Below are 15,768 nucleotides of genomic sequence, written 5' to 3' on the forward strand. Positions count from 1 at the left end.
AAGGATAAGTAGAAAAGCAGGTGCACCTGCATGGAAATTGCTGCTGCTAGATAATTTGGCTACTCTGGATTCAAAGAGCCAAATTTACTGAGCCCCGCTGGAAGCACAGATGCAGCCATTTAGCAAATAAAAGCACAAGGCAGAGGGAAACATGACATAAATTTTGAGACCCCAGCAAAAGCAGTGTTGGTTGGACAAAGCTAATTTATTAATGGATGGCAAGTCTCTCACCAGAGGTTCAGGATGTTTGTGCTGTGATTATGCAGTTGTGCCTGGCATGTGTCACTGATCTCAGGGGAATGGAAAATTTCTGATGCTCTGACCTGAAGCACCTGTTCACCTCAGAAATGCAGCTCAGTAACCTGTGCTTGGGGAGCTCTAACACAAGAAGGATGCCACGTTACTGCAATGGCTACAGGCTTCAATATTGGACTTGGACTAATTGAGATATGTTAGTCAATGAGGCTGATTCAGTCCAAGTGCTGATTCAGAGCTCCCAGATGTCACTAGTGTGGCAGGTACCTGTCACCAATGCAGTAGCTGGAGCAGCACCTCTCTCTCCAGCTGGGTGCAAGTCTAGGGTAAGCCTGAGTTCTCCCACTCACATTATCACTCACCTTCCAGGTCCCCTGACTCAGGCCTCATGCTTCCTCAGCCTTCTCTTGCATAATTATAAATGGCAGCAATCTCCTCTTGTCTTGAATCTGGCACCTTCCCGTTCTAGAAATGTGTGTCCTAGCACCCCTGTGACACACAGGAGGGGAGCTGCCCACCTAAGGACGCAGCCCGCCACCTCTGCCCATGTGAAAGTGCTGGTGCTGCAGCTCAGGTAAGCTTGTTGCATTCTGCAGGCTCTGGCTGGTGTCTCTTTGCAGGCTCTGGCTGGTGTCTCTTTGCAGGCTGGGCTGGGACATTGCTGTGCCTTGGAAAACAAATGGGATGCTCCACAAGTTGGTTTCGTGCTGCAATGGTGTGTGCATGCCATATGGAAATCTGCAGCTCGACCTTCTCATTTGGGGGTGTAAGAAAGAGTATCTGAAGTTTGTCCTACACGCATGTGTGTGCCAAAGTAATAGCTTTGTATTTTACTTCTTTGTTGCTGTGTGAATAGCTAAGAACACTCCAGAGAAATACTGAAATCATTCACAGTTTTCCAACTGGATTTAAACTTCTAGAGAAAGCAAGGCTGTCAGATAAGAAAAAGGATTACCTTTTACTACTGCTTCTGGAAATCTTACTGCTGTCATCAGCTCGACTCTTTTCTTCAAATAGCCGTTATTTCGAATTTCCCAAATCAAAAGAAAAGGTCGATGTTTCTATTACAAGGCTATTAGCAAAGCATGTGTTTGTTCCTATGAAAAGGTCGGGAATGCTGTGTGCTTTCTAGCTGTCTTGGACTAGAACAGGAAGTGAGTTATTATTTAACTTGTTTTTCACTGCGAAGTGTAGGAAGAAACTCTGACAGAAACGTGATTTGATACAATGATGGGCTGAAGGTGTCACAGCATTACAAAACTTTTCTGGAATGATTCCTATCATGCTGGCAGATAGGAGTTGGGACTGCATTTGACTGACAATGTATCTGGCCATAAACTTTTCTAACTGTACAAGAGTGACACATTCTTTGGCAGTGGCTTTAATAGCCTCGAGCATGTGACATTGCACGAGCAAAGAATAGGTGTAATACAAGTTGACAAAACAGAGAAGATGAACTATCTGGCGCATCTTGTCTCACTGTGTAACCAGGAGAGCTTCAGGACCAGTTGTAGACTGGTGCACGGTAAGTATTATGTACATTCAATCCCATCTTGAAAGTCGTGAGAACTGCACCTAGCCAAACCCAAATATTAAAATCAGACCCAATGCTAATAAGATCAGGCTTAACAAAGCAAGGGCGTCATGCAAGCAGACAAAATAGTTGCCAGAGGTTTTGAGAAAGGCTAATGTTGCTCTCTGTCTCACTAGGTGCCTTAGTTGTGCTCCTACTAATTATTGCCTGCTTCTCCCATGAGTTTTCGCGCTGCTAGATCATGAATGTGAATTACTTATGATTTTAAAAAAAAAGCCTCTATTTTGTACATTGGTAAACTTCTTTCTTCATGTATCAAGCTTGTATTTAATAAATGTTGCAATTTCTTGACTGCCTTAACCAGAAGAAAATATGGGTGCCATTTATGGATTCTTACTGAAGTTGTACTAAATTTCCGTATTTGCTTAAATATATGAAGTTTTCATTAGTACCTATTATAAAAGTGAGTATTGACATAACAGATGAGGGTTTTTTATTTGTCACTTCAAAGGAATTCTTGCCTCTTCAGGATTCCTTTACTCTTCACAGTCCCAACTGGTAGTACCAAAACCATTGTGATTACAGATATTAAAATGCTTTTAAGCGGGATTGACAGCTTTGCTTTTGCTAAGCTTCTAAGTAAGCCCCATGTATCCACATGTATCTGGCATCTACAGCAATATAAAAATCACCTAAATGTGAATAAAAATGAACCGCATATTCTAATCCTCCCCATTGTTTGTACAATATGTGTGCATAATCATGTTGTGTTCCCTGCCACAGTCGCAGTTTTGCTGGGCTTTTGTTAATCAGTAAACAGAAACAAGCCTGTTTAACTGGAATAAATGTGAATACCCAGATGGCCTTTATCATGAGTATTTCTTCAGTGAGAAATAACTTGAGAAAGGCAAAAAGTGAGAATCTTTGTCTTGTCTTAAAACAGTAGGTAAGAACAACTGCAATGAAAGCACTGAGCCATGACACGTAAAAAAGTCAAAGATACTTTGTTCTTACCTACTGTTAATATTTTGAATCTAACTTTTGAACAAAACCAAGCAGTTTATTAGATGACTTAGGGAGAATTCACAGCATTTTGTTTAAACTCTAGTAAAGCCTCTACATAATGACCTTGAAAAAGAAAACACCTTTTGACTGGATCCATGCTTTAAAAAAAAAAAAATCTTATCTTCCTGTTCAGAAAAGAAATTAACTATTTTCCTCCTCATCCACATGACAGCAGTATCTCTATGGTCAGCTGGAGACCTGCTCACTGTGAATGAAAATAAGTGGGGTAGCACACCAGCAACAGTAATACCCAAAAGTCCATTAACAAAGTGTTTGCTCAGAATAGTTTAAACACCACAAATTGCATTATCCTGTGGAAGGCTGGCACAGCGGCTTGCCAGGAAAGAATTTCGACATCAAAATATTTTCCCTAATACCTGATCTTCACGATAAAGAAAAAATTCTCACATCTAGGATACAGAGTTCAGGCTTTCTGGATGCGTGTCCGTGCAAGGCGCCTGTCACTCTGACAGTGCTTCTTGGGGGAGCCCGCACAGGACGCTGCCGCCTGGCCCCAGCTGGATGCCAGGGCAGGAGGGAGATGTGGTGGTGGCTAAGGACGCGCCCCTGCGTGAGGCTGGTCAGCGCCAAGAGCCCGTGAATGGACTCCTGGGCACCGCCTCACCAGGTGTGATGGATGCCTGGGATACTGTGCTGGTGGGCAGTCTTCAGGACATACTGCCAGGGCACGAGCGGGTGGATTTGCACTTTGGAAGAACAGCTCAGATCTGCAGGTTCTCCACGGACCTGGGTGTCTTCTGGTTTACTTGGTGCTCACCCGAACCAAGAGATCTTGGCTTTCCCTGACCCAGGGTGAAATGGGAGGAGCCCTCTTTATAGGTGAAAATGTTGGAGTGCAATGAAATTGCAGCCTGACATTTCTGCCACAAGTTCTAGTGTGTGTTTTCTTTAAAAAAAGGGAAGCTAAGGTATGCTGTAGCTAAGGTATGCATCAGGGGAAAAGGCGGCATGTCTGCCTGTGGAGTCAAACTTTATATAAATTTACAGCTCAGCTTTACAGTTTGAACTGTAAGTGTGTAGCCCTGGGAAAAAAAAGGAAGGACTCGCTCCCCATTAGCCCAGTTATGTCTAGAGAAACAACTGCTGCTCAGGGATTTGCAAAATGGAAAGGAAAAAAAAAAAGGCAGTTTCAAGGACATTTATTTCTTTGGAGCACTTGCTGTCTTTGTGAATTGCAGTGAACATATTGCTCCTGGTGTCTAAGTGGTAATTAACATTCTGCACTAAGTGGATTTGATAGGTGCAAAGCTCTGCCTGAGAAAACCGTCGCATCATCTTTACGTTATTGTTTAAGAGCAAACGTTGGCTTCCAGGGTTTGTGCTTGGTTTTGTTAGGCTGGGTTCTGTGCAAAGGCAAAAGGTCTTGGAAAGGTGTATGCAAGCTGCATGTTCACTTCTGGCCTGGACATTTGAAGACGCAACTCTGGGGGCAAAGTGGCTCTTTTTATAACCTCGTTGCTGGACCACGTTTCCAAAAGAGGAAAAAGCATTGCATGACTTACCTTTTTTCTTCTAGATTTAACATTTTTCGGTTTGCACAGAATCAGTTCAAATATCCCAAAACCTGAATCTCCCATTTATTCTCACTCAGGTGACTTGCAAAATCTGAAGATACTGTTGCTCAGTGGAAATGTCAGGCATACCAGCACTGAACCACAGTTTCTGAAGACTTTACTGTAGTGTATAAAAGGAATCTTCTTCCTTTAAAAATATTCCTTGTTTCTAGATTAAAAAAAAGCCTGTGAACTCTGAACAAATTGCACCAGGTTAAACTACTGAAAATGGATATTCAGAACGTGGCGGCTTGGCTTGTTAGGAAAAATGCCCAAGGAATGGTGAAGATACTGTTTGGAAGACGAGTGGATATAATTAAGAAAAGGGGAAAATATCCTTTTCTTAATTATATTCACATAAAGTATCTACTAAAAGAGATTGTCACTGTGTTTCAAGACCAAGAGACAGACCTCTCAGCAAGCAATTTAAAACGGTACCAACTGTTAAAATCTGCAAAATAAAACCCAAAGACACGTCTTAGATCTACAACAAACTAGATTTTTATAATCTCTAGAAGGCAGAAAAGACTTATTTATTATGTCTCAGTGGCATCCCACTGAGCAATTCCAGCCTACATATTTGTTCTGAATTAACTCTTCAACAATTTTCAAGATTACAGAAAGCACCACACCACCATGCATCTGTTGTTCTGAACCCATTAAATTGCAACTTGTTTTTGCAAATTAGTTGCTGAAAGCCTAAGAATATTCTTAAGATAAATGCTTTCCTGTGCAAATAATCCCTTAACTTTGCCAGTACTGTTTTTTTCATTTCAAGTTTTACTACCAGCTGTTGAACCCAAACTTTCTAATAATGCAAAAAATACAAAATAGGATTTGTAATGGGGAGGATCATAAATGTATGTGCTTTTTGTTGGACAGAGGCTTCAATGTGCATGCTGAGTATCTTCTAAATGCAGGTTTAGATTTTTCTGCTGTTACATCAGCTAATTGGTGCATTACTGGATCAAGGCTAATAGAGTTAGAGTTGTCATATAAAAAGGCTTGCTCTTGCCTAAAGAGGAAAACTGCTGGGAATGAGTGGGATCTCTGGTGGCTGTGGTGTATCATTCCTCCAAAGTCTCATGTACTAGTGCTTTTGTCAAAAAAGCACACACACCCCAACCTGTGGACCAAATCCAACAGTTTATTTGCCCCAAACGCTCCAAAATGAGAAACAGGTCTCCCTCTTAAATTATTTCTCCACATTCTTTCTAAAATCTTTACAAGCCACTAGGCAAACATGAACATTGCATGGTGCTATGCTATCCTTATGTTGGAGTGTTTCTCAGAAAGACTGTCTACTGCAGTTCTTACTACGGTCACCAAACCATGGTGCAAGACATCTAAAGAGGAAAATACCGTGCTGTAAGTCCTTGGTTGTTGCTTTTGTTGTATTACAGCACATGGTAAAAATATTAACCTCCGATAGCCACAAGGAGCCACGCTGCACCAGAAGGTGAAGACGCTGTTTGTTTAAAACCTCTTCTGTCACAGTGAGTGAAAAAATTAGATGAGAAAGCTTTCCAGACAGTTTTACTACTTTGAATACAAATTTGCTTGAGGACTGCCGTTTTCCACTGTTCCTTCGATCACTGGTGGGCCATGGTCTTCGTAGGGTGTATCGGTGTCCTTTTGACAGCTGTGGCACAAGGCCGAGATACAAAGTGATCCACATGCGGCCTGCCTTCCATTTTCTCTCGCTGCGTAAGTCAGCCACTCGCCCAACAGCAGTGCCAAACCTGAGGCTGCTGTCGTCAGTTCAGCTAATAAGAAAAATGTGTCAGTAAACGGGATGCTCAAATTGAATTTTGTTCTTATAAAGAGGCCAAGAGTTGCCACAGAGTTTCTAGGAGCTGATTTTACCATGACCGTGGGAAATTTTAAAGAAAAGAGAAGGAATTGAAGGATGAACTGTTATCCAAGTGTCTGATACAGTTTGTCTGTGGTCGAAGTCGTTTGAACAGTAACAGAAAGAAGAACCAGTGGGGAAAAAGCCATGATAGGCGAGCCGAAGGAAAAAAAAAGCAGTAGCAGTTGCCTTTGCTTCTTAAGAAACAGGGCGGATCTAAGATGGCAACAGCGGACAGACCCCCGGGTTATGAGGGGCTCCCCTGCTTGCGCGGCTCGGGAGCAGGCAGCCCTTTGGGGGCGGCGGCGGGAAGCCCAGCCGGGGCTGAGCCGGCTCCTCACGGCAGGCGGCGGGTAAACGGCTCCCAACGGCCGCGCGCGCGGGGCAAGGGAAAGGCCCCTCACGGCAGCCCGGGGGAAGGGGGGCGATAACAGCCCGACGCGCGGGTTCCTCGCTGCAGGCCGCTCGCCTTAACCTAACCCCTGTGACCCTCGGAGGAACCCGAGCGGGGCGTACGGTGCCACTGTGTAAAATAGTAACAGCAGCCACAGCAATAACAGTAGCGGGCGGTGCGCGGAGGTACTTACACGGCGAGGGGCGGGGAAGGGAAGCAATAAACGAGGCGCGATCGCCCCGGCGGTGCTACCTCCCTCTCAGCACCGCTTTGGTCGCGGAGGGAAACGGGGCGTTTGTCCGGGGAAGGCACGGCGGCGCTGCCCGGCTGTGCCATCGGGGCTCCCCCGGGCTGTCCCGTCCGGGGAGGGCGGTGCCGAGCTCCGCTCCGCGCCGGCCGCCTTCACCTCGCCCCACCTCGTCCCCGTGCCCGCCCGCCGGGGAGCCGTGCCGCCCGGCCGCAGCGCCCAGCCGCGGAGGCGAGGGGAGAAGTGCGCGCGGAAGGGCTCCTGCGCCGCCGGAGTTTGCTCAACTGTTTGCGATGGGGCGCGGCCCCGCCTGAGCACCTGCCGGCAGCCACGGGCTCCCCTCAGCCCTCGACGCCGCTATGGAGAGCCCCGCGGGCGGCAGCGCGGCAGCGGAGCCAGCGCACCCCTGCGCGGAGCCGGAGCTGCCAGCCGCTGGCCCGGCTGAGGCGGCGGCGGGCGGTGGGGAGGCGGCGGAGGTCGGCGCGGCAGCTCCGCGGCCGCGCTGCCTGCGGGCCGTGTACGTGCTGAACGACCCCCCCAAGGGGGGAGCCGGGGCGCGGAGCCCCGAGGCCGGGGCGCGGCAGTGCCTGCTGCGGGCCTGCGAGGCCGAGGGGGCCCAGCTCGGCACGGTCAACTTCGGGGAGCTGGACTTCGGGGAGACGGCGGTGCTGGACGCCTTCTACGACGCGGGTGAGCAGGCTGGGCTGAGGCGGGGCCGCGGGGCGGGGGCTCAGGCTTGCCTCTGCCCGGTGCCACCTTCCCGGGGTGTGTGGGGTCACGGCCGGCCAAGCTGGGGAAGGCTCGGTAGAGGTGGTGTCGGAGAGGCCAGAGAAGAGGGGGCACGGGGCAAATGTGAGACTGTGAGGGGGGTCTTGAGAGGAGGGGTGTGGAGACAGGAAGAAAGCTGTGAGGGGAACCTTGTGTGAGGGGAGCAAGAGCCTGGTCTTCAGGAGCATCCTGCACATGGAAGAGGAAGAGGACATGTGAGAAAAAATTCAAGCCCTTAAACTAGCTCTTTCAGTCACCACAATGTGTTGCCCCAGCAGGACTGGATTCTACGGTACCAACTGAGCCCTAAGGAGTAGCAAAACTCATGCTAGTGTGTTTTGCTAAGAACCCTCTTCCAGCTCCCAGCCTGGTTAGGAGTTTAGAGCGAGACATAGCATGAAGACAAGCCAGCCAGAAGCCTCTGATCTGGCTTGGCCAGACAATTCATGTTCACCGCTCTAACTCCAGACCTGGACAGTGAAATTGGCTTGCATGGGGCCAGGAACAGAGTGATCCGGCATTGCTCTGAACAAGGGAGTGTAGAACTGTGCCCTGAGGAAGAGGACTTGTGAGTATTGCCCGCTCTGTCCAGGCTCCAGCTGGTGACTGGTGTCTGATGGTTCAAAAGAAAGCTGCTGTCCCTTCTCCACTCAAAAAACACCTGGCTGGTTGGGCAGTATGGCAGAGAATTGTGAGCTTTTTGAGCAAGCAGAGGAAGCCCCTGAGTCAATAGGTATTATTAAAACTAATCAAGGTGAGTATGGACATGTTGCAGACACACAGACATAATTTTTCTCATCTCCTTATAAGCAGGCATCAGGAAACTGAGGGATTCACAGTCTCCAAAGAGTCCAAAGAGGGAAAGTACTGTTAAGTCCATGTTGGTGTCCGTCTTTCACAAGAAGAACTTTGTTTTGCTCATGAGATGTGTTAAAGAATACTTCTTAAAACTTTAGTCTTATTTTAAATTCTCATATGATGATGAGTCCATTTCATCCCCTGATAAGTCACCCAAATACTGAGGAACCTCACATCCTTTGTTATTGTTGTTTTTTAACTTCCCACTCAGGGGATTTTGTTACATCTCTTCTGGGAAGGTTGACAAGTGTGTAATAAATATATTCTTTGTGTGTCGTAATACACAACCATGAACTAGCAATTTCTTTGTGTATCTCCAGTATTTTTGTAGTCCTTCTGAAGGTAAGCGTAATAGTGTACTGATAGTCTCATCAATGCAATATTATTTCTCTGTTTCTACTAATAGTCCTATTAATGTATTATGCACACACCTGCTCTGCATTGTACTGAGAGCTTGAGACAGTTATTTAAAATGTTTTCTTAAGTTGCTGCATTCTGAAGTGGTTGTCTCTTGTCTGGGAATGTGGCCTATCTTTGCAGACTTTTGCATTCAAGTCATCTTGTAGGACCAAGATTATTTTATCAGTGATTACTATCACTTTGTAATAGTAAAGTGCCTTGTTACTGGATACTCCAGCAACACTCTTATGTTCAGGTTTAGTCAGCAAATACTTCATGTAATTTTAGTGTCCATTAAAAACTAATTGAGTACTCCTGAACCAGGAATTGTTTCAAAGGAGACTGTTCAAAATAGTCCTTGTGTGGATTTCTTTCCAGTAGCAACATTTTGAGATCAGCCAGGGGGACAACTTTTTAATCTGTGTAACATATGCCTTTATTTGGCAAAATTTTTGGTCAAAGTATCCTTTAATAGTTAGTTAGCTGCATTAAGAGAAACTCAAGTGTATTAGCATGAGTCACCTTTATCAACCAGACCTGCAAGCTGTCAAAAAGCAGAGGTATTTATTTGTCTGTATATACTTTTTTGAAAACCGTGCTGAATGTGTTAGTAGTATTTTAGCATTAATTCATTGTCAGGGGTCCCAAATTAACTGCCATTAATTGCAACTGAAAACGCAAGCATCCTTAATTAAAAAAAAATGCTGTTAAGTATAAACAATCATTTTAATAGGGTATTTATTTTGCTTTTCTGTTATTTTAATATTTTAATAAGTAGCTCTTCAGTATCAACATTTTTAATAGCTTTTTTGTTCTTGCATTGCTGCAGTTACTGTCTCTTTTTTAACTGAACATCTCTGTAGTTCCCTTGTATCTTTTTTTAAAATAGTCAAGCTGTACTGACATTTGCCCTATCCTTTGGAGTTTTCCCAATTCCTATGGTATGCCTAAATTGATGTTCAGAGAAATCCTCAGTCAGAACCTTTAAAGTTCTAAAATTTAAACTTCTAAAATTATGCTGGCACATTGAGATGAAGTGTCTTTATCTTAGTACTTGCTGCTTCATTTCCTCCTCCTACTAGGAAGATGTAGGATGCTAGAGATGTGGAAATTTTTCGTTCCTTTAACAGTGTCATATGGAGTAATTGCATCTTCTTGCTTTGTTCTGCAAAGGGACAAAAAGTATCCATTACACTTTTTACTTTATTGGTTTTTTTTTCCTTTTTTTTTCCCTTTTATTTTCCCTTTTTTTTTTTTTTTTTCTTTTATCTTTCTGGTATCAGCTAGCAGCGGACCTAAATTTTGTATTGGATTTTCATTACCGTGGATTTTAAAGTGCTACCTCTTCTTTTTCAGTTCTCATTTTATATACAATGATCTGTCATTGTTTCCTGAGAACTTTTGTTACACCCTTCTTGTTTTCTTGCTCTGTGTTATTTATCGGTCGGTTTTCCTCGCCTCGTGTTTTTGAATACATACCAACCTATTATCCAAAAATGCTGAATCTGATAATTGTTCATTTACATGCAACATTCTTAATCCGCTACCCTGCAATTTCTTTAATCTTTGAAAAATCAATCATTTTTAATTTCTGTATTTTATAGATCCAATTAATTGTTGCCATATTCTTTTTCCAGCATATGTGTTTGATTGGGACTGTTGGCATCTATTCAGTTCTTTACAAAGAGCAATGTTAAGAATGAGTTTTAATATGAGCAATCCTATGGCTCATGATGAACTTTCTGTGTTAGGAAATTGCTGTGTGTTTACTTTAAAAAAAAAAAATCTAAAGAAGTTTTATTACTGCCTGTGTTAAGATATCGAGCAGATGTTTCCCATACTGAAGATATCGATTATAATGTATATTTACTTTCTGTACACCATGGGCAGAACCTTGAGAAGCAGTTCCTCCTGCTCTGTTATGAGAGTGGGAGTTCTCTAAAAGATGCTTGCCTGTAGCCATCTCTTGGTTTACTGGTTGGAACCTTAACCAGTGAGTATCTACTAATGCTTAAAGACTGAGCAGTGAGGTCCATTTCATTGTGAAAGTAATGACAGGGTCTTTGTTAAAGTGCTAGCCATTATCCCTTTTCCCCCACTCTCCTTGAAATTGTAGCCATTTACTTAAAGTCATAAGACACCCCCCCACCAAGCAAGCTTATCTATCCTATTTACTATGAATCTATAATATAATGATTCTTGGAATGGGTACCTTTGATGATAAAACCAGCAAACTTTAAGGACAGAGTGGAAAGAAAAAGATCAACAGGAACCTCTTTTTCCTGTCTGCAGGCAGATTTTCTAGTAGATGATTTTTCAGTAAACCACTGAGAAGAGTGCCGCAAAACCACCTATATTCCATAATAAGAGTATGATGTCTCTTTTCTCCTTGAGTGTACTCATTACTGACTTCCCATCATTTGAAATCTTATCATGAACGGAAGTGTGACTTATGCCTTAAGTTAGTTGTTGCAGACCAGCAGGTAATGCAGAATGACGCTGATCTTAAGAAATCGCTAAACTTTCTAAGATGCTTTGCTAAAGGGGAACTACAGCACTTGCGAGAGCAAACTTACAACAAATTCTGAAATAGGGGCTTGATAACAGAAAGATGAGGTCTTTGCTCAGTCTGTGCTAGAAACAAGCTGTCAACAAAGTTATTTATGTTATGCAGAAGTGGGTGATGGTATCTACCTAATAGAGAAGCAACAAGGATGCTTGCATTCATTGACTGTATCTCTGGGAAGAAAGGCAATATTTTTACACTGAAAGCCACAGATACCAGGCATTAGTGTGAAGCTTTTTTGCACAAAATAAAAGCAATTTTACACAGGAACAGTGAGCCTAGGAGCTAACTGAGGATTTTTAAATTTCTTCAGAATTATCCCATGCAGAAAATCAAACTACAGGCACTGTAGTGCATTCATAAACAGCTTAAGGGACATGGTGAAAAAGTGAGCATGGCTTGGTTAGTGATGTTACAGATAGAGTGATTCAGCCTCTGTGCTGTCACTATAGCTGCAAAGGATCTTTCTGTTCTGGATGTACTAAGAAAGCAAACATGATGGTGCCACAGTGTTTGGCTACAGTCTTAAGTGAAGGAGTGGCCTCTACACTTGTATGAGTCTTCGATGTTTCCATTTTGATTCTGTGAAATCCTGTTTCTGTAGCTGATCATCCTTTTACTTCATGAGGGATGTACAGCAATCTGTTTTGAGGCTTGGAATATTTCTTCGACCATTTGACCACAGCATTTAGAGATGACTGCAGTCACTGAAGTCAGCAGGATTAAAGTCAACTGAAAGGAAGACATCTAGAGAGAGATGGGAGTACTGAGGAATAAAGTTTGCCTGAGAAAAATGAGTATTTCTCTGACAATCCAGGAAACTATGTCATTTGAGAGTATAATGGAATATTTTGAAGTCTGTTTCTGTTGTTTTGCTACATATGAACTTCTCTAACCAACATCCTGCATGATAAGGCAGCCCCAAGACGCATTGTGTGATATCTGTCTCTGCAGCCTCATCTTCACTCAAAGCCAATGTTAGACTTGGGAGGGGGCCCAGACAGAGACTGAAACATGGGTCCTCCTTACTTCTGTACCGCAGTTGAACCACTCTTAACATAACCCTAATTTCTTGTCCCTGAAACTCTTTTTCTTCATGTTACACCATGAAAGGGGAAGGAGGAAATATATGTTCTGGATCCTAATTTTCAGGCTCTGACAGCCACTGAAAGAGTCATTGTTGCCTGTACCCAGTTGCCTGCCCTGAAGCCTTCTGAAGACCAGTGTCCCCACTTCAGAATTGGCAGGGACGCTTCGACTTCTTCAGCCCAAAGGCTAGTATGTCAGGGTATGGTAAACATTCGTCACTAGTTTAAGCTAATATATAGCATAGTAACTAGTGTAGCTGAGCTGGAGGCACATGCTTGTCTTGCTGACTCTGCCGCAGGGATTTAATCTCTGACAGGAAGGTGAGAATGACAGCTGAGGGCAATAACTTCTTAAATAAACTTCGACAAACCTTCCTGCTACAATTTATCTTTGCCCCTGGGCGTGACAGTGAACAGTGGGGAAGGGGTTAAGGGTTAGCTCTCTAATGCTTACCTCATCGGGCAGGGTTTGCTGTTTTTCTGAGGAATACTTAATATTTTTTCTTTCATTTCTTTTCCCCTGCAGCTGGCTCAATGGCTAGGGGTGTATTTGCTTTAAATCTCAAGAGACGTATATACCACAGAATACAGAAATGTGAAGAGAAGCAAACCAACCATCTTCAGAACGGGAAGGTGGTGGCTGAGAGGCTAGGGCTGACTAGATTGGATATTGTGCTGCCTTAATACAATAGCAGAGCTATCGGGACCTGATCTTTTATCTCTGCATGGTACTGCACATCTAGAGCAATTGCAGGTGTCTCCAGCAAAGCTCTGCATTGTGCCATCGAACTAAGTATTCTGATAGCAAGACCCTGTAATATACCAGTATTGTAATCCTTTTATATCCAAGTGCATGATGTGAGTTTTAAATGACAGTAACAAGCCTGATGCAGTCCATCAAGTCTATATGTTAGTATGTTATGATACATCTCAGGTGCTGTGACACATGCATTACATTCAAGAGGTGTATTTTGCTTTAATGATATTAGTTGGAGTCAATTTCCAACATTAAGTCTTCTTGCAGAAATGCTTATTTGCGTTCAGAGATTTGGATGCTTTCACTCAACAGTGGAGAGTGTCACCTGTGAAAAATGGCTTTGTATCAACCCTGTTACTTTTTCTGTGTGTAACGTGAAAGGCTTCACTTGGTTCAACTTGCATGTATTCTATGAAGTAGCTCCTTTAATGTCAGTTGAACAAGCTTAGAAACATGCAAATAAATAACCATACATAGGTTATGCAAATGAATAACTGTAAATAGATTAGGTGGAATTCATTAACTTAACTTTGGTATATTGCCATGGGCCAAATGCAAGATCAGAGCTGTATTCAGAGAATGATGAAGATGTTAAAAACAAAAAGAAGAAATATACCTTGATTCTCTGATGGAGAGAGATTCTGTTTTATTACTTCTCTTTTTGGAGTAACATCTCTTTTTAGTTGTGATGGGTCATATGGAAAGAAATACCGACAATCCGAACCCAGTATGAGTTTAATGAGTTTAACCTTTTAACGAATCTTTGAATGGAGTTGTTTGCGTCTCTTAAAATCTGGTGCTAACCATGCAAATGTGGACTTCTTTCATTGTTTGAAGGTGAGATTATGTACATGTGCATGCACTGTCTGTGTGAAGTGACTTATTTCTGTGCCATAACTTTTGGATAAAGGAAAAAAAAACCAGCAATACAGTTCTTTTTTCCTGTTCTTTCCTCTGCATGAAACTTACTTGCATGAAAAAAAACAATAACAAAACCAAAAAACAACCCAACCTACAACTGTCCATTTTCTCTGCTTGTCTTTCTCTCCTCCTGAGCTTAAATATTAAATCTGAGAAGGCTTCCCGGAATCTGATTGTGAATCCTGTGTCGCTGGGTTTTGTAGCTAGGAACACATCAGATGATTTCTAGGTGTTGAATCAGCTAAGAAGGAATCTTCTGCCTGAATATAATACAAATTGTGTGTGTTTCTGATTTGTTTTCATTTACTCTGCAAGTAATATTTTTCACTGGGGTTGTTTAGCCTGGAGAAGAGGAGGCTGAGGGGAGACCTCATCGCGCTCTACAACTACCTGAAAGGAGGTTGTAGCGAGGTGGGTGTTGGTCTCTTCTGCCAAGTAACTAGCGATAGGACGAGAGGAAATGGCCTCAAGTTGCGCCAAGGGAGGTTTAGATTGGACTTTAGGAGAAATTTCTTTACTGAAAGAGTGGTCAGGCCTTGGCACAGGCTGCCCAGGGAAGTGGTGGAGTCACCATCCCTGGAGGTATTTAAAAGACGTGTAGATGAGGCCCTTAGGGACATGGTGTAGTGGGCATGGTGGTGTTGGGTTGACGGTTGGACACGATGATCTTAGAGGTCTTTTCCAACCTGTATGATTCTATGATTCTATGATTCTATGATTCTCACTAAATAGACTTACTTAGAGAGAAGCTTTTACACCATTACAGCCATTACAAATTATTTAGAAAATTTGAACATCAAGGGTTATTCTGAAGAGATGAATGACTGCATCTATCTTGAGCTGCCTTTGATCTGAAGCCCAATTATTGTCACACTTACAGCCCTTGGAAACACTGCAGTTAAGGTGTTTTTGGTTTTGTTTTTTAAATATTGCTTAAATGTTTTTTAGGAAATGAAACTTTTCTGCAGCATTTTCTGAAATTCTTTATATAAGTAAATGTTGTTTTGATTACTGATAGGAGGAAAAAAAAACATGCTGGCTATGCATACCAGTCAGCGAATTCTAAAGGTCACTTTGTTGTTTTGTTTTGTTTTGTTTAAGAATGATATACAAACATATTTTTCAATATAGTTGCTAAGTCACTCTGAAGGAATCTGCTGTGCCGTTTGACCATGAGGTGTTGGCAAGCAGATCTCTGGTTCTGCCTTGTTGCATTTCAAGTTGGCTTTCAGCGACATCAGAGAGCTCCTAAAAAGAAGTTGTACATGAGACTGACAGGCCTGAATCAACCTGGGTAGGCATATGAGGCTGCTTATGTGGGAGCCTGGTTCCTGGCCACTCATCTCCTTTGCAGTGATTGCATGCTTGTTCAGTCTTGCTGTGCTCTGTGTAGCATATTCTTCATAGGTTTAAGAATTGTTTCTCTAAGACCTGAGATCACAAAATTAAGTTTTTTTTTTAAAAAAAAAGGTAATATTTGCTTATGTGGG

General features: G+C 43.1%; 1 protein-coding gene across 1 annotated transcript in view; it reads left to right on the forward strand.

Annotated features, from left to right (window-relative positions):
• Positions 1-7,085: 7,085 nt before the first annotated feature.
• Positions 7,086-15,768, forward strand: part of MAP3K15 (mitogen-activated protein kinase kinase kinase 15) — a 95,401-nt gene continuing 86,718 nt past the window's right edge. The window contains exon 1 of the mRNA XM_075175277.1: positions 7,086-7,611. Coding sequence (XP_075031378.1) covers positions 7,281-7,611 — 331 coding nt within the window. The 5' untranslated portion in view covers positions 7,086-7,280. The remainder of the gene's footprint in view (positions 7,612-15,768) is intronic.

This window comes from Calonectris borealis, chromosome 1 (genome assembly GCF_964195595.1).
Source record: "Calonectris borealis chromosome 1, bCalBor7.hap1.2, whole genome shotgun sequence".
In the NCBI taxonomy this organism is placed as follows: Eukaryota; Metazoa; Chordata; class Aves; order Procellariiformes; family Procellariidae; genus Calonectris; species Calonectris borealis.